Here is a 24341-nt window from a genome sequence, read left to right on the forward strand (position 1 = left end):
AAAACCGCCTACTACAACTCTGGTCGGCATATCCTTGTCCCTTAAACCAGCTGTGCATGAGCACCATGAACTATCTTAGTTCATGGTCTAAACTAAGCCGTGTGTAGCCATAGATAATATAAGATCTTATATTATCTATGTGTGTAGCCCTTACAATTTACCACGATTAAAGATATAAAAGCATCTTATCGTAATAGCCTTATCAACTTATCAGTTATCACTATGAAAAAATTACGTTTCCTCTTCATGATTATTTATTATCATTTATCTACTCATACAGTCATACAGTCATAGCGCTCATCCAAAACAACGTGGATGGCGGATTTTAAATTTCAATATTTATTATTTAATCAAGTTTTCAAATTTGGTACAAATCATTTGTATTGATCATCATAATTTTTATCTGTTACTTTTGACTTTTGGAACGCTCACTCAAGTGCTCTAAAATAGCTACTTGTAAGTTGTTAGTACCGCGGCTGTAGAGTGTATTGCTGAACCGGGGACCACACTATTTACTATTTAGCACGTGCTAATTTCCAATTGCTTATTATTTTGATTCGATAGAGAATTAAATTAATAATATATTTGGTTACTTGCTAATTTTTTTCCACTTAGGCAGCCATTAAAGTATGTAAGTTGACTGGTTTCTTCAATATTTAATAATTTTAAATTTAACACATCGTCTTTCACTTATCTGTTTATTTTAAATGATTGCGTATCTTAACTACCTATTATATTTTTGTATTTTAGATCATGGTTGTATTTACTTGTAATAATTGTGGCGATTCTGTGAATAAGCCGAAAGTGGAAAAACACATACAGTATGAATGTAAACGAAAAAATTTTGCAGTTAGCTTCTGTTGTGTCGACTGCTTAAAGGATTTTAAGTGAGTAGTATTCATTATCATTTATTCTCACCAACCTTCATAATATATCCATGTATATAAATCTATATTAATTTACACAGTTAATTTAAAAATACTTGGAATACATATTTTATGATTTTGTTTGTTAATTATAAATGTAATAAATAGGTATATGGAAAATATTGCTAATTGTAGGTTATTTCAATTGGTTAAGATACACTAACAATATTATGATACATTTAAACAACACTTTTTCTTGGGAGTGCTTATGTGTATATGACAATGGTCTAATATCAAGTGAATAATGATTATATTTTAAATTTTGTAAGATTAAATAATTATCAAAATATATTATTTACTTCAATTTTTGTTTATTGAAAAGACATGGTACCCATGTATTCACTATCTTACTAATACATAATTCAAAATTTAAGTTCAGCGATTCCAATTTGTTGTTAGCTTAAATATTACAGTTTATTTCCTTTATTTCATTTTTATCGAACTTAAAAGTAAGAATATTATCTAAGCTGTCCGTTTTGTTGATTTTTTGTAGTATTAACATTTTTATGTGAGTTATAAGAAACTTATAAGTCTGTAAAATATTAATATTTAAAAATGCTCATAACTCACTTAAAAATAAAAATATTGTAGAAAACAATGAGAGAACTCTGATAAAGTTTACACCTTTAAGTTTGATAATATCCACTCTAATAATTAAGCTAACAACACTTATAATTAGAATTGCTGTGTTGTCCATTTGTATGATAGTCACATGGCACGTCCTCTGTGATTTGTATTACAAAAGTATGTATTTAAAAAAATAATTGCAAACAAGATTACTATTTTATAAGTTATAATCCTATACATGAGTTGTAAACTGTAAATCTATGTCCATGTCAACACAACTTTTTTAGTATCAATTAGTTTTAGTTTGTTCATCAATTAACACAGAAAAATGATAAAATTAATGATTTATTATATTTCAGTTATGAGACTGTGAGAGACCATTGTCAGTGTGTAACCGAAGACCAGAGATATTCTGCTAAAGGTTATGTGCCCAAACCGTCAGCTGAAAAAGGAAAACGTAAACAAGCTGGTTGGGTTGATATTGTTCAGTCAGTAATGAATAATAAAGATTTGCCTAATGAACAAAGACAATTTTTGAATATTATAGCCAAGTTTGATAATGTCCCAAGAAAAAAAAATAAATTCCAGGTATTTATATTTAAAATTTATGAAGGAACAATTAATGCATTTCGCTGCGCTTTCTATTTAAGAAAAATTGTAAATACGATCAACTTCAAATGGAAATAACTTTGAAATTAATGATCTGTGCCAATTTTTGTTTGCACCACCTTTTTCAATGTTGAAAAATTCATAAGATGAAAAAAAAATTTTCAAAAATTTAGGGTTCCTGATAAAATAGAAATATACCCAATTTTAAAAATCAAATTCAATTTATATTTAATCGTGGTTTATTGTACTTATATACATAATTAATAACCTAACAGTCAATACAATTAACATATATTTATAAACATTATTATCAGTTTCTTCATCATCATTTGTATTCGCCTGCCCTGGTTGCCAAACTCGAGTTGCTCCGCGCGGCAGTAAAGTAGAGTGGCGCGTATATGTATTAACGTAAAATCGCAAACTTTGGAAGGCTATTAACTCAAAATATAGGTTTCCGCAAAAAAATTCAAACAGTTTTGAAATAAGCGTTGAAAAATGTAGGCACTAAACAAATTAATATTATAATATAAATTATGTTCTTATATTGTCTATTTAAATTATATATTTGTCGTAACAAAAAGGATTCATGAATCACATATTTTTTTGTATAGTAGATAATACAAATCTAGATAGATAGATCAATAGAATTCAGTATATTTTAGTTGAAATATATAGGTCATCATGAATGCAAATTTCAGGTAATGCTCATATTATGCTTCATAATTTCACTTTAGTGGCTTGGCGTGGCGCGTTGGCTGCTACCAGTCGCGGAATGCGACTGGGAGTAAGTAACGTCCACCGCTACTAGCTCCTGGATGAGTGACCACCCGGGTTGCGTATTTACGGATACTACTCGAGACTGGCCAATAGATCCACTACTATTGCAATTGTAAGTGGATTTTCTTCAATTTCAATAAATCCTCCATTTTCTTCAAACATCGACTTTTTTCTAAAAGGACTTTGTATACTCCTGTATCACTTCTATCCCCAAAATGAGTTGACCTACATTAGAAGAAATATGTAGGTACAGTAATTATAATGCTGATAATTATAACCTAATATAAATCAATAAAATATTTAGCATATAAATCTTCCTATATGATCCATAGACAATATTATATAATAAATGTAGCATAGCCGTCCTAAATAAGGGAGGGGGGAGCAAATGGAGCAAGTGCCCTAGTGCGTACAAAGTATTACGAATTTAAAATACTATAAAACAAAAATAATCTGATTTATTTCAGAGTATATGATGTTAGTATTAAGTACACAAATAAACAATTTGATCTGAGGTAGGTTTATTGATTATTTAGGTCTAGTTTTGTATAACTCGTTGCCTTTAAATATTGAAAAATATATTTTTGATCATTTCACTTTAAAATCTAATAATATTAAGTACATTAAAAGAATGGTTAAAAATTGTTTATTGAGCGAATTTGTGGAAATATTTATAATATATTTGGATTTTAATTAAGAATATTATAATAGTTTTTATTTATTTGCTTATCTAGGAAAGGATGTAGATATCGTAGACAAAAAATACAGACATTTAAATAATACTAGTATATGAACGTTATTAAAATTATTGTAATATATCTACATTCTACATATTAGATTATAAGTTAATTTTTTTATAGATATAGTCGCAAATACACTGTTAATAATATTGTTTTTACATACCTATTTTTAACCTATCAACAAAATTAGAATAAATTTAGATAGATTCATAATATAGCGGTAAATTACATGTGCCTTTATTTGAGTATAGCGGTATATTACATAGTGGCCAGACTCAAGTAGTATCCGTAAAATAAATTTGTTTTACGAACCCTAACTGAATTCGGGATCTATTGGCCAGTCTCGAGTAGTATCCGTAAATACGCACCCGGGTTCATAGTAGTTAAAAACCTTACACACATACACGTGTTTGCTACCTATCGTAACAACCGTTAAAACAATCGTAAAAATCAACCTACCGTACCAACCTTACCCATACAACAGCTAATGGCCATAGTCGCCGGGCTTAAGTTCAATAAAAAAAAAAAAAAATTTCACTTTATGTATAATTTTATTATACGTAATGTCATAATATTTTATATTAGAACAATACCAATTTAATTTATAATAACATACTAATTTTTGTTGTTTTGTTACAGAACTTTTGTTTTTCTACAGCTCCTGCTTATAGAAGAAAAGGATACATAATTGACCAAGTGTTTGATATAATAGAAGCCGAGTATAAAGCACAACTACCTCAGAATTCAAATGAAAAACCAGTTGATAATAAATCGGGGAACTTGGTGAAGAATGATTCCATTCAAGAAGAATCTCAAGAAATTAAAACTAAAATAAGCATTGAAAATGATGAAATAATTAACAATTTAAATGGCAATAATGAAACAGAGGAAACACCAAAAAAGAAGAAGAAAAAAAGTAAAAAATCTCTTGATATAGTAAATAATGAAACAGAATCAAAATTGAATGGAAATGCTGAACCACAGTCAACAAAGAAAAAGAACACAACAGAAGAAGGTCAGCTTAACTCAGCTAAAAAATCTAAAAAAAATAAAATGATTACAGAAAACATTGAAAATAACGAATCAATTCAAGACCCACAAGAAATTAAAAAAAGAAAGATCATTGATAGTGAAACTATTGTAACTCTAAATAGTAATTGTAGTAGTGAGGAAACACCAAAAAAGAAAAAAAAAAGTAAAAAATCACTTGATGCAGTAATTTGTGAAACTGAAACAAAATCAGATGTTGAACAACAGTCAACAAAGAAAAAAAACATATTAAAAATTAACTCTGGAACTGAAGACAATTTGAAACTAAAAGAGGACACAGCAGAAGCTCAGTCAAGCTCAGCTAAAAAGTCTAAGAAAAATAAATCAGAAATAGAAGTAACTAATGATAAAACTAATAATGTTGCTTTCAAAAACGATGATAATATCTGTAATGAAGATTGTGTAGCAAATAAGGAAAATGGAATTCTTCAAGAAAAATCGGAATCAGTAATGAGTAAAAAAGAAAAAAAAGAAATGAAAAAGAAAATGAAATACCAACATGAATTAGCAACTGTTACCAATGGCATAATAGAATCAGATAAAGAACCAATATCAAAAAAGAAAAAAAGGAAGTTAAATAATAATGAAGAAAATGAAGAACCAAAACAAAAAATGTTGAAAACTGGTAATTTTGATTTATTTAGAATTATTATATCAAACTTTAAAGGAGCACAAAACACAAAAAATAAGTTTTTTTTTAATTTCAAAGAATGTTCAATTCTAAGAATAATGATATAGGTTTCTACTCACATTACTCAATGAGTTATAAGGAATTGAAAAAAGACCTGTGATACGTCATTGGGCCTGGCTCGTGGTAATTACTTGTTTTATATTTGTAAATGTTTCTCGCTTCAAGTAAAAATTTACCTACCTTTAAAGTATAATTTCTAATTTTGGTTGTACTATGTGCCTATGTGTTATTTTTGTATGTACTAACTACGTTAGTGGAACCAACATTTTTCTAAAGTGATTAGTTTTTTTGTAATATTTAATATGTGTATCAAAATCAATCAACACGCTGCGCCGTGGTAATTACAATATGTACGTAACAAAAATCTCTTAGTATTTTTAATATTTAAAAAAAAAACTTAACGTTATATTTAAATTCTGATACTTCTATCATTTTTAGCTCAAGAAACATCGTATTTCTAATACAAATTAAATTTAAAAAAAAATGTTTAGATTGGTAAATAGTTGTGTTAAGTGAGTAACTTTTTATGCGTAAGATAGGGGATGGAGCCGAGCCAAATTACGTCACAGTTATTCTAGATAATATCTATTCCCATTATCTTCTTGAATAATATTTTTTTAACATTAATATATTTTTAGGCTGGGTACACATTTTTTTTTTATTCTAACCGATTTTGCATAAAGTTGTGTGTTTATCACATCACCTTAGAAACAAAGTTAGTTATTAATACATATTTATGATTCATACATTTTTTCAAATTGGAAAATATCAAGTAGCGTGTTTTAGATTGGATTTTGTCAAAATCGTTGTTAGTTCTGACTACATTGATATTAAGCATTTAATACTAATTTGAAAAAAAAATATTTTTGTGTTATGTGTTCTTCTAAATTACAAAATTTTTATTCTATTCTAAATTAATAAATGTAATTTAAAAAAAATTTTAGAAGACGTCCCCCAAGTTCCAGAAGTACAGTCCGGGCGTAAATTTGAGTGGAATGAAGCTATTAATCAAGTGTTGCAAACTAAAAAAAACAAACCAATCTCATTAAGTAAAGTAATGAAAAGAGTTATGAGTGAATTTCATTTTTTGAACGAAGCTAAAAAATCTGAAAGTGATCTAGAAAAGATATTTCTGAAAAAAATTAAGAAAATGAAAAATGTCAAGATTGAAAATGATAAGGTACAATTAGTAGAATGTTAATTTAGTATTCTGATTCTGTGTAATGTACATTTAACTGGTATTTTAATTTAAGACTTCATTAATAAACAACTTAATATCATATTATAATGTTGCATATTATTGTAATATTAATACAATAAACATTTTTATAATTTTATATTCTGAGTGGAAGAATTAATGTATTGATTCTACAGTGATTATTTTTTTGTTTGTACATTTTATACAACAGAAGTGGCCAGCGGTAAGAGAGCTGTGAGCCACACACTATATTGAAAAATAATATGAAGAACAGGACAACTAATAATACCTATTATTATATTAGTAAACATTTTAAGACATGAGTCACATTAGTCTTGCTAGCAGCAGTTGGGCCACCCCTGTTATATAGTGTAAACAATTCTTTGATCTTCAACTTTGAGAAGAGTTTCTACTTATACATATATCTAGTTGGTGTTTTTGGAAGGTTAGCAAAGAATATTCTCAGTACTTTTCAAAATAATGAAAAAAACTTTACCAGTTTTTTGAGAAACCCAATTTTGTTGTTGTCATTTAATAACAAATAACTGTAGGTATTTGCAATTTCTACCAAATCTTTATATTAGTATTTTCTATACATGATATAATTTTATATTTATAAATTATTTTGAACTATTTATAGACATATGAAAATATAATATGTATCTATAAATGTTGACATAATTTGTTAAAATTATAAACCTTTGTAAACTATTTTGTAGTTAAAAATTAAAATTCCTAAATTATTTTATTTTCATATTTCATTTTCATATAAGGTTTGGAAATCTAATAGAAGGTTCCTCATAAGTAGTTAATACTGAAACCAAAAAATATAAAAAAAAAAAACATTAAATCACAATTTTCTTCTATAGACATATTTTAAGTTCAAATTCAGAAGAAATTTGATATTTAAATGAAGAATAAAATTTTTAATAATTTTGTTATAATTCTAAAGTATTATTTCCGGGGACTCAAGTTTTAAATTTAAACATATATAATGATATATTATAATGGTTTTATACGCATAATCACATTTTGAAATGCAATGTTTTCGTAAAAAATTGATAGTAAAATAAATAAATTTAATAGAAATATAAAAATATATTTAGTAATGTTGGGCTGACATACCATCTCCACTCAGAATCATTTTTTGTTTGCAATGATCTATTATTTAGTTAAAATTCATCATAATATACATTACTTACAAGGACTCTCCATGGACTTTTGTTGTCTCTGTCATGAAAAACGTTCAACATAAAATTTGTTCGTTCATATTAACTCATTTTACTCTTTAATTTCTAAAATTAGAGTAAATTTACCTATTTTAAAATTTAAAGGTAAGTATATTATGTAGGCCATCCCAGAGAGTTTTATTGATATTATTATTTTTATGTAAGTTATGATAATTTTAAAATGTATAAAAAATCTACAGTTTAAAAATGGTCATAACTTAATTCTTAATAATAATATCAATAAAAGCCTTCAATATTTTATTTTGAACGTTCTATGTAATTTTTTCTCATACAACAATTCATTAATTTGTTAAGCCAAAAAAAAATTTTTTTAAAATAATAATTGCTTTTGTTAATAGATACCAAACATATCCATATTATAATATTATAAAGAATCATATCAATGCCTATATATTAAATTAAATATGTATAAATATAGTTGGGCACATAAATTTTATTTTTCTTTCTTCTTTGGACTTCAGTACTTCATTTCACGATTAAGTTTTTAACACTAATTAATAATTACATATTATTAACTTAAAAAAATAAATATAACAAAACAATATCAAAAAAAAACAAACCTAATCTCTCAAAAGAAATTAGGGCTTCATTGCAGATAGTTTTTTTAACACTTCCATCATATAAATTAACAAAATTAAATATAATAAAAAAAATATCAATAGGAACATTGTATATATGATTGTATTCCCCTTGTGATTTAGGTACCAACATTGCACAAAATGTTAAATATTATAATAATTATTAAGTTGTAAGGCTCATCAGGCAAATAGTTTTTATCAATAATTTTTTATTTACCTTAAAAAAAATACTTATAAATAGGTACTGAAAAATATAAAATAATACATTTTCAAAAATAAATAATTAATTTAATGGAGAAGTTATTTACTTTGATTAAGCTTCAATGCCTCAGCATACCATTTGAAGAATTAGTTAAAGGGGACACCTTATAAACGCTATCAGTGGCAAGGGAACCGAGCTTCCCCCCCACTATAACCCATGACTATATGCCGAGCCATGCGGGTCTTAAACGATTAAATAGATGGTCAGAGTATATACAAGAGTACTACCATACTGTCAATATGGCTATAGTATAATGGGTTTTACGTATTATACAATATTTTAAAGAAAATACCGTTTGTGACGTCGTACCCGTAGATCTATAGGCACAGTGGACTAAACCCATGTATCAGGAGTGGGTGGGGGTAGTTCGAGGTGGATGGATGGTAGGTAAATCTGAGTATTGAGATTTGGGAATAATATTGTTCATCAGTATCTCTATAAATTAGCTAAATATAGCTATTCAAAGCCCTATCATTTTAAATGATATTTACGTGGCAGGTAGTGTATACTATAGTTTATAACTATAAATAAATAAAGTCATTACCCAGGGGCGTATACAGGAGTGGGGTCAGATCCCTTAAAGGCTTTTTATTTTTTATTTTATTAAATAGTGTTCTTAGTGTTAGCGCGTTACAAGGAAACATAAAAAAAAAATTAAATAAATTGTGTACTATAATTATTTAATTCAGGGGCGTCATATCAACTTTCTAAAAGGTATGCTAACAACTATAGGTAGGTAGGCCAAAAAATAGTTCAGCACACCAATATTATATATTGTAATTATTATAAAAAAATTATTCTCGCTACACTAGAAAATTATAGAATCTTTATATTTTCCATGTAATAATATAATATTATAAATAGGTATAGTATACCTAATAATACTAAGTTTGTACTTCAATTATTTAAACTCAAATTTTAATATTTATAGACACGTTATTGTACCTAATTATAATTATATACCATCTATATTTTGTTATATTTTATTCTTTTAATGTTCAGGTACCTAGGTTTAAATTTTTTTTTCTGATCCATCCCCCCCCTCCCACATACAACTTGTATGTATACGCCACTATCATTACCTATCGTACATTCCTAATTATATTACCACTTACCAGAGACCTGTGTACATCCATAAACATATTATTATGTATTTATGTTTATGAGAAAATTAATAATTTTGTTGATCGTTATATTATAATATTATATAAAAAATAAATACTATACTATATTGTATACCAAATATTTCTGGTACGGACGTGCAGATATAGGTACACAAGTATAATAGAGTCAGTCGCTCAATAGAATGTGGAATATAGAAAGGGGTTACAGGCAATAGTTGAAGAACACAATCCATGAGAAATGTAATTTGACTGAGTTTAATAATTGTAAATGCAGTAATTAGTTGCACAGAAGCAAGATACCTGTTTAATTTTTAGTAATACAGTATGTTGAATTAATTTTTTCAAGTTTTTTGATCGAACATATAATTATTTATTGAAAATAATTGAAAAAAAAAGTTAAAAAGTCGAAAATGTCTTAGGGCTATTCACTATATAGAATATGGATAGCTCAAAAAGAGTCAAATTATTGTAAAGGAAATGATAAAATAAACATTTAGTGAAAATGTCAAGTGTCTACGGTTATCCGTTTTTGATATTAAAACAAAATAAAAAAATCGTTAATTTATAATAAAAAAATTAAACTTTAAACGCTCATAAAAATTTAAGGTATATTTCTACTTTACGGGACACCTTTTTTTTTGCAATTTTTATTATTGAAACTTAAGTAGTTAAGTACGCTGAAAACGATGGTGAAGTCAGAATTTGGTGCTCAGACATAGTTACGAATTTATAGCACTTCAAAGTTAGTAGATAGTATGTTAAATAACTTTAAAAATTACCAAATTTTCATTGGACTATCTTGGCCGGGTCTTACTGTGTATACCTTGCCATGCTTTATAACTAGATGAACCATTTGCTTTATTTTGTGTAATTGTACCTATTGACTATTGGGTATTTTAGATGGTGTAACTAATAGGTAAGTATACATCTGTTATATAGCACTACTATATATGTCAAACAATAGGTTAGGTCATCCGTTAGGGTACCTGTTAAGTTAGCTTAGGTCTACACTTATCCAACTCAAAAATAGTCAAAAATATGACTAAAAAAAGGGGTGTCCCGTAAAGTAGAAAAGTTCCAATAGTACAATGCATATTGTTAAAAATCAGTGCTAAAAGCTACTGCTATTCCACGGTCACCGTTTCTCTGTAGACCAGTGGCGTTTTTGCCTCCCCCCAATGGCCATTATTTGTACTATTGCCCCCCCCCCCCCCCAAAAAAAAAAAAAAATACACCCTGGATCAGCCAATGCTGTAAACCGTGTTACCTACCATGCTATAGGTACCAAACTACCAAATATGAAATAGATATTCCACTGTTTTACCTAAACAATATTTTTTAATTTGGTGAATTAATTAATAAAATAGTAAATTATAGGTATACGAGAATTATATGCAAATCCAAAACACGGTCACGATTTCGGACAACGGTGATAGTGGAATTATAGTACCTTTAGAGTTTAGAGAATTGTACATTTTAATGGTCGAGAGTATCGGAATTAATATTGTAATCTGCTAGCAGACTTATGATACTTTATAATGCTGCAGAGTGCACTTCCAAACTCCAGTAGTGGACTTTGCCAGTCCAGTACTCTCAACGAGTTGTAGTGACCACAAGGCCTTATCCAGAAATTTTTTCGAAGGAGGCGGTCCAAAACATGTATATTGTAATTTTTTCGAAATTATGTTTTGATATTTGGTTAAAAATAAGACATATTGAAGTAATTTCGGGAGGGGTCCAGACTCCCTGGACCCCCACAGATCGGCCTTGAGTGACCGTCTTACGGTTTTGAGTCTGACGCTGACTACGAATCTACGATTATTAATTTTATTATTTTATTTAAAACATTACGATTTACGGGCAGAGCCCAATTAATTTATTCCATATGATTATGATATTATATTATTATCTATAGACTATAATAAATAATATATTATATTATATCAATAATCGTGGTTGTGACGACGAGTGATCAGTCTTATCAAATACTAATAAAACGATAAAGATGATGATCATCGGAACTCGGAAGATTGCGATCTATCATCTGTGACAGATCATCTGAAAATTGTAATGTAATCTGTATTCTGTATTCCGTAGTCCGTACATCAAACATCAAAATCAAACCCCCTAACCCCCCACCATTCTACCGTCACAACATGAGCGATCAGCCGGCAGTCCATGAGTGTCCGAACGACAACGACGGTTTTTGCGGGCGTTACAACGTTACAAAAACAATAACAACAACAACTCACACACGACACGCGTTCCCACTTTCCAGTAATCGTATAAATTATCGTAAAAATATAATAATAATATCGGGATGTGTGCACCTGAACAAATTATTATTGTATCGGTATCGGTGTGGCGCGCGTGTTGTTTTTGTTTTCTTTTGGTCGGCGGCGTCGGTTGGACGGCGGTTTGGTTGGCCGCACTGCGCGTCCGCCGCGGTCGTTCCTCCACTTCACTAGTAACCGAGTTGGTGAACGGAACGCGTTACGAGCGTTTACTACTATTATTATTATTCGTTCCTCCTCCTTTGCGTACGCGCTATATATATTATTTATTTTATTTTTTTTTTTTGTTTTCAAAATGGCCGTGTGTCCACTGTTTGTTGTTTAGAGCGTGCGTCCGCGAAATGTTGTCACGTCCGTTCGCTGATAAAACCAATTCCGATACGTTTGACCAGTTCGCGCGCCGTACATTTCACCCGATCGTCACCGCACGCGCTTGCCCGGCCCGCTCCGACGGACACTTGGTTGAATTCGGCGGGTCCCGCTGAATTCCGGTAAGCCTGTCCGTGTTTCGCGCGTCGACTAAGTTATTTTTTTCCGGAAATAATTTAGCCGTCGCTCCGCCAACTACGTCTAACCACCGTCGGCGGAACCTTTGCAGCCGCCTGCCCGTAGTGTCGGCGGCATCCGGCCGTGATCAGTGGTGGTCACTGGTCGTCTGAAAGGATCAAAAATCACATACATTTTGTTCTTCCTGCGATGACCGTTGTGGACTCATGTTCGACGCAATGACTGACACCAAGCGGCGAGTGAAGTTGTACGCCCTGAATGCCGATCGTCAGTGGGACGACCGTGGCACGGGGCATGTGTCGTGCACATACGTCGAACGGCTCAAAGGCGTTTCTCTTTTGGTTCGAGCCGAAGCCGATGGTTAGTATCTTTTTGATCGGGTGGTCTGCTTCGTTTGGTGGACACCTTCAGGTTTACCTACTTTGTGGTCCGTTGTTATTGTTTGATTTGTTTCTACTAGGTACCTTCCTAACATCTGAGCTTATCTGGATTATGATCAATAATTCTGTTTGTATCTACCATTCTTGTTAAGACATTTTAACATTACTCTCTACGATTCCTCTTTGAATAGGATAATTGTAGCCTAATCATTTCACCATTTTAGTGTACCTACCTATCTATCATCTTCTAAAGTGTTCTCCCATCACTGAAAAATATTGAGTACCTACCTATTATTTAATTAGTTGTATTGCTAATAATGCATATTAATAGTTTATGCTAATAGCCAATAGGTTTTTTTTTTATAAATTCAACAAATACCTTGTACCTATAGGTTTATTTTAAATGTAAAGTAGTGCTCATAGTGAGGAATGAATTCTAACATGACCGTTTAACAAATCATTAATTTTAAATGATAGGTATGTAAGTAATTACTGATTACCTATCAATTATAATTATTAATGTCATTAGTGATTGGTTAATTAATGTACTCATGTTAATAATCAAATTTGTAACTATTATGATTTTTCATAACATAGAATATTATTACATAGACAAATTAAAAAAAAAAAATCTAAATATTTAGGATCATTTTTTCTTGGAGTAGTATCATTTACCTATTTTATTGAAACAAAGAGATGCATTTTTTTTTTTAAATAAAAATGTTACATATTGGACCCCATGTTGCGCAATCTTCAACTACCTCTTTGAATGTAACAATAATGACAAATATTAATTCTTTTTATTAAATTATGTTCTCCTACTTATTTTAACAAACATTTAGGTACCATGAATTAAAGATTCATAATTTAAAATACAAAGGTATAGTTAGTTATTTATTTAATTATTTCAAAAAGTTTTTATTTATAATGTTTTATGAATGCTAATAAGTAGGTGATGATGTATGTATATTAATTTTTAATTTGTGTTACCTTAATATTAAAAAATTAAGTCAATTTTATTTTGTTTAGGTGCTCTTTTATTAGAATCAAAAATTCAACACGATACAGTCTATCAAAAACAACAAGTTAGTTTATTTTATTAGATATTTAAGTTATAATTGTTTCTTATACCTTTTTGTCTAAAAATCAATATTTATTAATTCTAATAAATACAGGACACACTAATTGTTTGGTCTGAAGCTGATAATTTTGACTTGGCATTAAGTTTTCAAGAAAAAGCTGGTTGTGAAGAAATATGGGAAAAAATTTGTAGTGTTCAAGGAAAGGACCCAACGATAGAGACTACTCAAGATATTGTTGAAGAGTCTGAAGATGAGCGGTTTGATGATCTGTCAGATTCAGCCCCTCCTGTTGAACTACCGCTATGTGAAATTGGCAGACTTAAAGAAATTAAAGACGTAATTTAAACAAATAAATTATTGAAATACATTTTTCCTGACAAATAATTTTATTTATAGCTTTTTATCACTTGTATGGCCACACCTTTAAATAAAGATAGGTTAGCTGAAGCTATTGAAAATGATGGCTATGTACGCAAGTTGGTGAAATTATTCAATCTGTGTGAGGATCTCAATAATTTGGAAGGTCTTCATTGTTTATATGACATTGTCAAAAACATTTTCCTTATCAATAAAAATGCTTTGTTTGAAATGCTTTTTGCTGGTAAATATATTAAATTAAATTAAACTTGTATAATTTATATTAAAATAATATATTTTTGTTTTAGATGATATTATATTTGATGTCATTGGCTGTTTAGAGTATGATCCAACTTTACCTATCCGTAAATACCATAGACATCATTTAAAGAATGTTTCAAAGTAAATTATTCTATAAATAACTGATTTTCATAAATTACATTGAGCCTATTTTGTTTTGTTTTTAGATTTAAAGAAGTCATTCTGATAACTAATCTCGAGTTATTGAACAAAATACATCAGACACATAGAGTGCAGTACATTCAGGATGTGGTTCTTCCAACACCATCCGTATTTGAGGATAATATGTTATCTGCATTAAGTAGTTTTATATTTTTTAATAAAGTGGAAATCGTCACTTTAATACAAGTAAATACATTTTTTTTTTTAAGTGCTACAATTTTAATTCTGGTATTTTATTACACTCTTATAATAAAAATTGTAGGAAGACGAAAAGTTTTTACCAGATCTGTTAGGTCAACTTCAAGATGAAAGCACGCCAGACTCCAGGAAACTGGAATTAGTGCAATTCCTCAAGGAATTCTGCAATTTTTCACAAAATTTACAGCCCCCACAAAAAGAAGGATTTTTCAGAGTAAGTATTTGGTCATTAATTTTTTTAATTTCTTTTATGACTAAATTTCTTTTCAATTTTGTAGACTCTGACATCTCTGGGTATTTTACCAATGCTTGAAATGACTTTAATGTCTGAAGATGTGAATATTAAGCAGGCTGCCATTGACATTCTTACCATTCTTGTTGAATTCTCGCCTTCTGTTATACGAGAATACATTCTGCAGCAGTCTTCAGATACCGGTGAGACAAACTACTTATTAGTAAACACTATCTCAAATTTAAATTCTTTTATTTGTCAACTTAATTAAATTATATACCATATTTTTATATACAGTATTTTAGATTTTTCCTTCCAAGCATTTTAAGTTTTATAATACAAATAAAGGTAGTTGACCCCCAGTTCATTGTGCGCAACTATTCTGAGAGCACACAAAACATAGTGTTAGAAATATTTCAAATCTGATCCATTGAAATGCATTTTTTTTTATCTGAAGAATTTACTTAGATAATGTTTTTTATATTTTAAAATAATCCTCTTGTATATTATAGTTTAATTAAAACTTGTTTGTTGTTATGTCATATATAATGTAAGCCCCCTACCAATGGGTGATGATCGTCTGTTGTACATGGTATTTTTATATATTGTTACAAAACTTTCAAATAAAACTAAATAATAGTAATTTATTGTTTACAATTACTTGTAGCACACTTAATAATTATTAACATTTTACATTTAATATGTTTTTGTCGTAAAAATTTGTTATCAGTATTAAAATATATAGCAGGAAATAACTTATTTAAATTAATTTTTATCAATATTTTAAAATAAGCTAATAACTTTCTAATGTAGATACACACTTTAAATTACACGTCTTAATTTAGTGACTAGCCAACAATATACCAACATGATTTAAATATTATAAGAAAGATTTACTGTTTTTCCATAAAAATATCACATACTAGACAAATCTACACATAAGATAACAGTGAAACAGATACAGAAGAATATTTTAAATTTTAGTCCATAAGGTCACTTGGTGGCTGGTTGATAATATATAAGGACCATTTAGTTAAATAAAAATATAGTTAACATACATAATATATATTATCTTTATTCTAAAATCTAAAGTTTTTTTTTTTATTATATTAAATTCCACTAAATTTTTTTATTTTGAAATCTTGAATTTTTATAATAAATGCTTCTTCTAACATTCCAGTATAAAGCATCATCAAATACTTAAATACTAACAATAGGTTTTATTTAAGAATTAAGTTCATTAATTTTCTGCCTTATTCATCATATGTTGTCTCTGTCTTACACACACACACACACACACACACACACACACACGTAATATATTATAAAACATATCTATGTACTTGATTCTTACTATATTTTATTTATAGTTTATGTTGACTTAGCCCACTTGAATAATTGTAAATTAAAAATTCATATAAATTATTTCCATATCAGCCTACTAATACATTTTCACTTGAACTCGGTTAGTTCAGTATTGTGTACGCCACTGCACAGTTTGTTCTACTAAACTAATAATAAACTGTGGTGACAATTCAGTACATATTATGTTGCGTGAGACAGAGACTATATGAGTAGGTCCAACATGCTCTTAATGTAGACCCTTTCCTCTAATCACCAATTTTTTTATCTGTTCCTATCAACCATCATTTCTATGCCATTGTTTATTTCCAATATTTTTTTAAGTCCTGTAGTAACTGTACTGGTCCTAGCGGTTCCCAACTTTTTGGATATAGTATACCACAGTGGCGGACTGAACTTAGATTTTAAATTAAGACATTTTTATAATTGAGTACTTACTAACCCCCCACCCCCTCCCCCATTTATACTATTAACAAAGTTATGATGTAAATAAAATTTGGCCGAAAGAGCCAAGAGGTCAGGCCTTAGAATGTAATTCTTCGCCACAGACACGAGGTGAACTTGATTTTGATCTTGTGTTTTTTGTACATGCACAATTTATTTTTCTGCTTTTCATTGTTGCTAATATAATATCTCAGTATCCTCTTCCTAACATTCCTCTTAAATCTTGGCCTCTTCTTTCATAATTTATATGCTCCAGTGTTCTCCTCTTTCGGCCCATAAGGCTTTTTATGGAGATTTTCCCATCAAATATTGCAAAGTTAACTTTCTTTTTAGTGTCTACTTTGTTTATTACTCATACACAACAATAAACATTTAATTTATACTAAATGTATTTAAAACAGAATGTTATTTCGTTTATAAATAACAATAATTGATAAATGATTAGAAATCCAGATATTTAAATTAACTATATTTATTGTTTACTCTTCAGCATTACAATCAGTTTTTATTTAATTTATTTATATTTTTTTTAGTGACTCAAGCAAATGGAAGTGAAGTAGAATTGATGCTAATGAATGTGATAATTGAACAGATGATATGTGATACAGATCCTGATCTCGGACGTGCTGTCCAGTTAATGGGTGTTATACGGGTATTAATTGATCCTGAAAACATGTTGCCTTCACTAAGCAAAGTAGAAAAAACTGATTTTCTCAACTATTTTTACAAACACAGTGTCCAGATTCTCATAGGTATTTGCTGCACAAATTACTTATGCTCTTAATTAATATAAAGAAGCTTTTACATTTAGTATAATTTTTTTTTTTAGCACCATTATTGGCAAACACAGTGGATGGTGAGCCAGCACGAGATGATTACCAAAATGCACAGTTATTGGCACACATCCTTGAATTGCTGACATTTTGTGTAGAACATCATTCATATCATATAAAAACTTGCATTCTGAACAAAGATTTATTGAAACGTGTATTGGTACTAATGAAGTCTGCCCATAAATTTTTAGTATTAGGAGCCTTACGTTTCATGAGGAAAATTGTTGCACTCAAAGACGAGTTTTATAACCGTTATATTATGAAGGGATGTTTATTTGGTCCTGTTATTGATTGTCTACTAGATAATAATGGCCGATACAATTTACTCGATTCTGCCATTATTGAATTATTTGAATTTATAAAACTTGAAGATATAAAAATTTTGATAGCACATGTTGTTGAAAATTATGGTAAAAAGTTTGAACACATTGATTATGTACAAACCTTCAAAGCCCTAAGGATACGTCATAGTCAGCAAACAGAAAAATTAAAAGAAAAACCTATCACAAGGTATGTTAAGAGTTCTAGAAGTTATTATTATAAATAATTTATAATCTATTTACTCAGTTGTATTACTAGTGTTACTGTGTCCACTGGTCGATTTAGAAGAGATCCACGACAAATAGAAGATGAAGAAGAAATATGGTTTAATAACGAAGATGATGAATTTGATGATGGTGAAGCAGTTGTTCCACATACAGGAATGACCGGTTCAACTGAAATTACAGCCTCTGAACAATTGGAATCCATAGGTAACTTTTTAAAATCTTTTTTTCCAAAAAGATAAATTTATTTAAAATGTGTGATGGATTTATTTAATAGGTAAAAGTATCGACAAGAAATGTGAAGGTAGCAGCACAAAAATATTTGGCACTACGGTAAAAACTACCCCAATTATGAACAATAATTTGGCAGCTACTCCGGCATTGAGTTCATCACCTGAAGATTCAAAAAATAGTTCTCTTTTGAAAAAAGTTAGTTATTTTATATCAAATTTAAATATTGGGCCGTACTTATAGTTGATGCCTAAGAATAAGTAGTCTATTACTTAATCTATACTCATGACTCAATGAGATTTTGGCTTAAGAAAAGAATTAAAATTACCTACTTGTTTTTTTAAGGTTGGTCGAGAACTACCTTAAGCATTACTTAACATATTATCACACATTTTTTATTTTTTAAATCATCAAAATTAGCTTAAGAGGACGTGATACCCGTGTGTTGTCTCCGTCTTACAAATGCGTAACATAGCAAATTGTACGCTCAGCAGACCACGTGTAGGTCTGTTAATTAAAACACTAAGTGAATTAACTTAATTTACAATTTTAAAATACTCATAACTTGCTTTAAAATTAAAATATAATAAAAAGCCCATGAGGGTGCCTAGATAATAATCTTATCTTTAGGTTTTAAAAGAATTCAATTCACTCTAGTTTTTAAATTAATGGACCTACACGTGTTTTCTGCTGAGCATAAAATTTGCTATGTTACACTCTTGTAAGATGGAGACAAACAGTGGGTATCACGTCCTCTTAAGCATCAACTATGAATACGGCACATTATCTCACTATTCCATAATGGATTAATAGTAATGAACCTTAAACTCTTATTGTTGTTAAATTAATTGATATTTTTTTTTCGACAATTATTTTTGATATAATATTTAATATTTAAATTATTTCCCCAGGCTTTAGTTGACTATGAAGGTGATTCAGATGAAGAAGAAGATGAAAATGGAGATTTAAAATCGCCAACCAAGAGGCCCCGTTATACATAATATGTTTGTAAATTTTCTTATATCTATAATTTGAATAATAATTTACCTGTTTTGTTATACAAAACAAGCGCCAACACTTGATAATTTTAAGTTATAGACTAAATGACATCACCCCTGTGTAAATAATAATCTTGCTAAGTATGATACGCCTTATAGATGTTTTCATAAATAATGTGTAAAGCTAGGTAAATGTTGCTTAAAAACATTTCTATTTTCATTTTTTACCCAAAACCAAATCTTGTACATTTGACTTTCCTTTGGACTGTTAATATCTATCAGTACTTAATGATAACTATTATTGTAATTACAATAACAAAAAAAAAAATAAAATAAATTTGTACCTGGTTTATATTTCTCAAAAGGAACAATCAAACTAACTAACAAGTTAACTATTAAATATTGGTATGAGGAAGACCATTTTATTTTTATGTTGTTTTAAAGTGATCTTTAAATTACTGCAATTATTGTTGTGATATTTTAAACTCTTAATTTGTTTTTCTTTTTGTTTTTGTACAAATGTCGCTGTTCAAATGCTGCGATCCACAACTGTAATTGATTTCATACAAACCGTAGAGCTTTTTGTAGATATTTTCATGTCAATGGTGTATATTAAAAAATTATACAATATCGATTTTTAGAGTTGACCTATTTTTTTATTACAATTTTCAACGTGGAATGTAATTATATTAAAATAAAAATGTATAAAACTAATAGATATAAAGAAATATATGTAATATGGAACTAAACATTTAGGTAAGAATAGTGTTATTTCCCTTCAAGACAAATGGTTAAGATAACTTGTTTGTCTTTTGATTGAATTGTTTGTAATAATTTAAGACTGAAAAATGTCACTTAAACTTGAATGTAATGGGGCAAACATAAAACATTTCTTTAAACAAAAATATAGGACCAAAAACAAATAACTCTTTTCTAAAAAAAAAAATTAATAAATCTTTTTAATTTGTCAAAGTTGTTAAACGACTATTCTGTGTAATAGTTATGATATGTTACTATTGTTCATCAGAAGTTAGTATGGCAATAAAATAGTTAAGATTTTCTTAATTATGTCTGTTAATTAAAATAAATAAAAGCATTTTTGTTTAAATGTATTATTGTATCATTCATTTCACAGGCTGATGGAAATAATAATTGGATATGGTGATTCATTTTGTTAAAATATCTCAAGATATAAAAGAAATGCAAGGTTTCTTTAATAAGTTAACAATGTCAATTTTTATTTGACTAAAAAATGGGTACTTAATATAATATATCTTTATAATGTTAAATTCCCTATGAAATTATTTGATAATGATGTGTATACATTTCTTTGATTATTTGCACATAAATGGTATGAAGTTGATCATTCACGTGTGGATACCAGTTATTACCAAAATGTTAATAAATATGTTTTTTATTTTTACGTACTACATAATGATTTAATTTATACATTCCGATTTATTTTTCCATTAACAATGTTTAAAAACAAACTATAAATCTTTAAATAATTAAATAGCTATTATGTTTTTAATATTCCAATATTTTATACATTTTTATTATATGAGAATATAATTTTTTATATAATATGATATGTTAACACTCATCAAAATGTTGATATTTCTATAAATCCATTTGTAGACTACTGAGCAAAATGATTATGTCTACTTAACAATTAAATACATTCACATACTGGACGTATGATTATTTGTTAGACTCCAATTCAACATTTTCAACATTATCAAATAGAGATAATAATAAATCAATTAAATACATAATTTTCAATAAATACATTTTTAGCTGTTTATTTTAAATTATGAATTGGGATATACTGTATGTGCATATTTTCAAAATGGTTCCATTTTTCAATAGATAGAAAAAAACTTAAATTGATTCATATGTGATAACTGATAAGTCAACAGCTGCAGTTTCATAGTTCTACCATAATTGAAAATGTACTTAAAAATGCTATAAATCAGAATTGGAAAAACAATATTATTAAAAGAGTGGTGTGGTGGTTAGCATGATTTACGAAGCACCCTGTATAATACCTACGTTATTAATTTGGTCATGAATTACGAAAATATAATATAATGCGATATCCCGTGAAGGTAAACGATGAATAAATATTACTAAAAATAATATAGTTGTGCACATAATTCGAGTATGGGTTTGACTGAATTGAGTTTTTCAACGTCAAGATAAATTTAAATACTCTGGTCGCATATAACCTAACCATGTATATATTAATAGTACATATTGTACTCATATAATCTGATGACAATAATATATTATAATTTATTGTAGAATGAAAATTTTCTACAATTGTATAATGACGCACTCGTTACCTAGTAGGTAGGTAATTTTTTTTATTTAATTTATTACAGCGAGGGGTCAGAACACATACAAGGAATTGAAATACGTTCATAAAACTGATGATTTTATATCTGAAAATATTGGTCTATGCGTGTATCTAACAATGACGTAATTTGCATGAACACTGATACCTAAGTATAGGTATAAACTAATGCATGATGCAATAGTACACATTATTTGCATTGCATTCGCATATAAATTATTATGATATATTACTGTCAACTGCATAATATACAGATTTGTTTTTGAAATTGAGCTTAGAGTTATACCTAATATTTTTAGATTCTGAGCAAAGTCAAATATTTGGAAAATATTATGGTGTATAGAAAATGCTAGTATAAACATTCAGTCAAAATTTCGTGTACCTACGGTCATTTGTTTTAAAGTTACACCAAAAACCAAAATCGATTTTCTCAAAAACAGATTTTGCGTAAAAATTCCCGTTTTTCCTTAATTTTTCTTTTGTTTTTCATGTTGCTTTTGAAAACTACTGGGAAATTTTTAAGTACCTACTAGATTCACTTTCCTATCAGAAAGGTTACTGTTGAAAAAAATCCAAGCTCTTTTACTGTCCTAAAAGGTGATGACAGACACAAAAAAAAAATTTTTTAAAAAACACATTGTAAAATCAATACATTCATCGCTTCGCTCAGAATCTAAAATGTCTACGAGAAAGTCAAATTAAATTTTTATGAGCGTTTGAAATTCATATTTTTACAACATTTGATATTCACTCGATTTCTCATGTAACGATTTTGCTATTTTGTTGTTATTCAAAAACGAATAACTGTAGGTACATGAAAATTTTACTGAATGTTTATATTTTCATTTTCTATACACCATACAATTTTAAAAATATTTTGACTCTGAGCTGTTTACGGACATTGTCAGTTTTCAATTTTTTGTTTTTTTTTCCTATAAATTTCAATAAAACTTTATTTGTTGGGTAAAAAAGCGTGGAAATTTAATATAATAAGGCTCCTGATATATCGTCCTAATAGCAGTTGAAAAATATTAAAAATACATAGGCACATTTTTTTTTATAAGTATTTAAAGTTCAAATTTTAATCAAATTTATCAAATTTACAATTTAATAATATTATTTTGTAGTTAAAAATTTATAAAATATTCAACTTTTCGAGCTAAGGATTGAAAATTTAAAACAAGGTTCCACGTAAATAAGTAAATATATAAATTACTCTATTCACAATAATATCATCAAATTACTTGGTAATATCATAGGCTGACTGACCTTTTTCGGCTCAGAATCGTTTTTCTTATACAATGATATTATATCATTGAATTCAAATTTAACACCATCCATTACAGTGACCCCCTTGTCACCTACTGTACTGCAGAGCGACATCCACTTACCCACCTTTTTTTTTTTTATCATGAAGCCCAGCAACTATGGCCATTAGCTGTTTGTTATTGTTTGTAAGGGAGGAACTGTAGGTTAGTAAACCCGTGTGATTTGGTTTGGCAGATTTTTTAGTGGGCACTCGCGTATGTATTTGCAATGCCCGGGTGGGGAATGGCGCCACTTCTCTCCGAACACCGTGACTTGCCCGAAGAAAAGTGCCGCCCATGGCCAAGGAATCGAGCCGACGCCCGGTCACTCCGTCCCCCAGTAAGAATATTATACGCCGCTTTTCTAAAACATTGTAATTTGTGGGTAGGTACCTACTTATAATATTAAGTTTTGATTCTTGATGGCATCAGATATTTTTTAATAATAATACCTAGTAATCACAATTTTAATTTTAATCTTTCTTAGCTACCTACCTATATATATATAAATATAATATAAATACATTGATACCTATTATACAAATATTAAACATTAAGTAGATACCTTCTTACTTTAATATTAACTACCTATTTTAAAATATCTTCTGAATTTCCTTTTGCTTATTTATTTTTAATTGAAAGACATTTTCATTATCTTTTGCTTTTGTAAAACAATAAAATATTAAAATTTCTTAATGTACCTACCTACTAATCATTTTTTAATCTGAGAGAACCTGTGGCTATCATGTAGTGTGCGCTCAGCTCTGCCATTGATTAATATTTATAATATAATAATAGTGAAACCTCCCAAACCGGACACATCCAAATAACGGACGTTTTCATGGGAACAAACTAAAAACTTTCTACAATCTAAACCCTCTAAATAATGGACGACAGTTCAGCGACTGAAAGTGTCCGGTATTAAGAGGTTTCAGTGTATATAATTATTTATTTTATTTTAATTATCTTACACCCAGACGG

General features: G+C 28.7%; 2 protein-coding genes across 3 annotated transcripts; both read left to right on the plus strand.

Annotated features, from left to right (window-relative positions):
* Nucleotides 1-270: 270 nt before the first annotated feature.
* LOC132947131 (cell growth-regulating nucleolar protein) lies at nt 271-6697 on the plus strand. Its single transcript, XM_061017330.1, has 5 exons — nt 271-631; nt 751-887; nt 1853-2081; nt 4259-5294; nt 6305-6697. Exons 2-5 carry the CDS (start codon nt 754-756, stop codon nt 6559-6561), a joined length of 1656 nt encoding a protein of 551 aa, XP_060873313.1. The 5' UTR covers nt 271-631; nt 751-753; the 3' UTR covers nt 6562-6697.
* A 5521-nt stretch (nt 6698-12218) lies between these two features.
* LOC132946485 (serine/threonine-protein phosphatase 4 regulatory subunit 3A) lies at nt 12219-20339 on the plus strand. Of its 2 annotated transcripts, none has more exons than XM_061016505.1 (13): nt 12219-12933; nt 13983-14038; nt 14129-14371; nt 14432-14636; nt 14701-14794; nt 14860-15040; nt 15117-15266; nt 15331-15487; nt 17624-17842; nt 17920-18433; nt 18503-18675; nt 18746-18897; nt 19611-20339. In XM_061016505.1, the coding sequence occupies exons 1-13, from the start codon at nt 12780-12782 to the stop codon at nt 19698-19700; spliced, it is 2388 nt and encodes a 795-aa protein (XP_060872488.1). In that variant the 5' UTR covers nt 12219-12779; the 3' UTR covers nt 19701-20339. The 2 variants fall into 2 exon arrangements, with proteins under 2 accessions (XP_060872488.1, XP_060872487.1); XM_061016504.1 differs by having other exon boundaries at nt 12221-12933; nt 18491-18675.
* Nucleotides 20340-24341: the final 4002 nt, after the last annotated feature.

Source organism: Metopolophium dirhodum, chromosome 6, assembly GCF_019925205.1.
Source record: "Metopolophium dirhodum isolate CAU chromosome 6, ASM1992520v1, whole genome shotgun sequence".
Taxonomy (NCBI): Eukaryota; Metazoa; Arthropoda; class Insecta; order Hemiptera; family Aphididae; genus Metopolophium; species Metopolophium dirhodum.

Coding starts and splice junctions, on each gene's coding strand:
- LOC132946485 (XM_061016504.1), top strand. CDS start 12,780: ATGTTCGACGCAATGACTGACACCAAGCGGCGAGTGAAGTTGTACGCC. Junction 12,934..13,982: donor GGTTCGAGCCGAAGCCGATG/GTTAGTATCTTT, acceptor TATTTTGTTTAG/GTGCTCTTTTATTAGAATCA. Junction 18,676..18,745: donor TGAACAATTGGAATCCATAG/GTAACTTTTTAA, acceptor TTTATTTAATAG/GTAAAAGTATCGACAAGAAA.
- LOC132947131 (XM_061017330.1), top strand. CDS start 754: ATGGTTGTATTTACTTGTAATAATTGTGGCGATTCTGTGAATAAGCCG. Junction 888..1,852: donor GACTGCTTAAAGGATTTTAA/GTGAGTAGTATT, acceptor ATTATATTTCAG/TTATGAGACTGTGAGAGACC. Junction 2,082..4,258: donor GAAAAAAAAATAAATTCCAG/GTATTTATATTT, acceptor GTTTTGTTACAG/AACTTTTGTTTTTCTACAGC.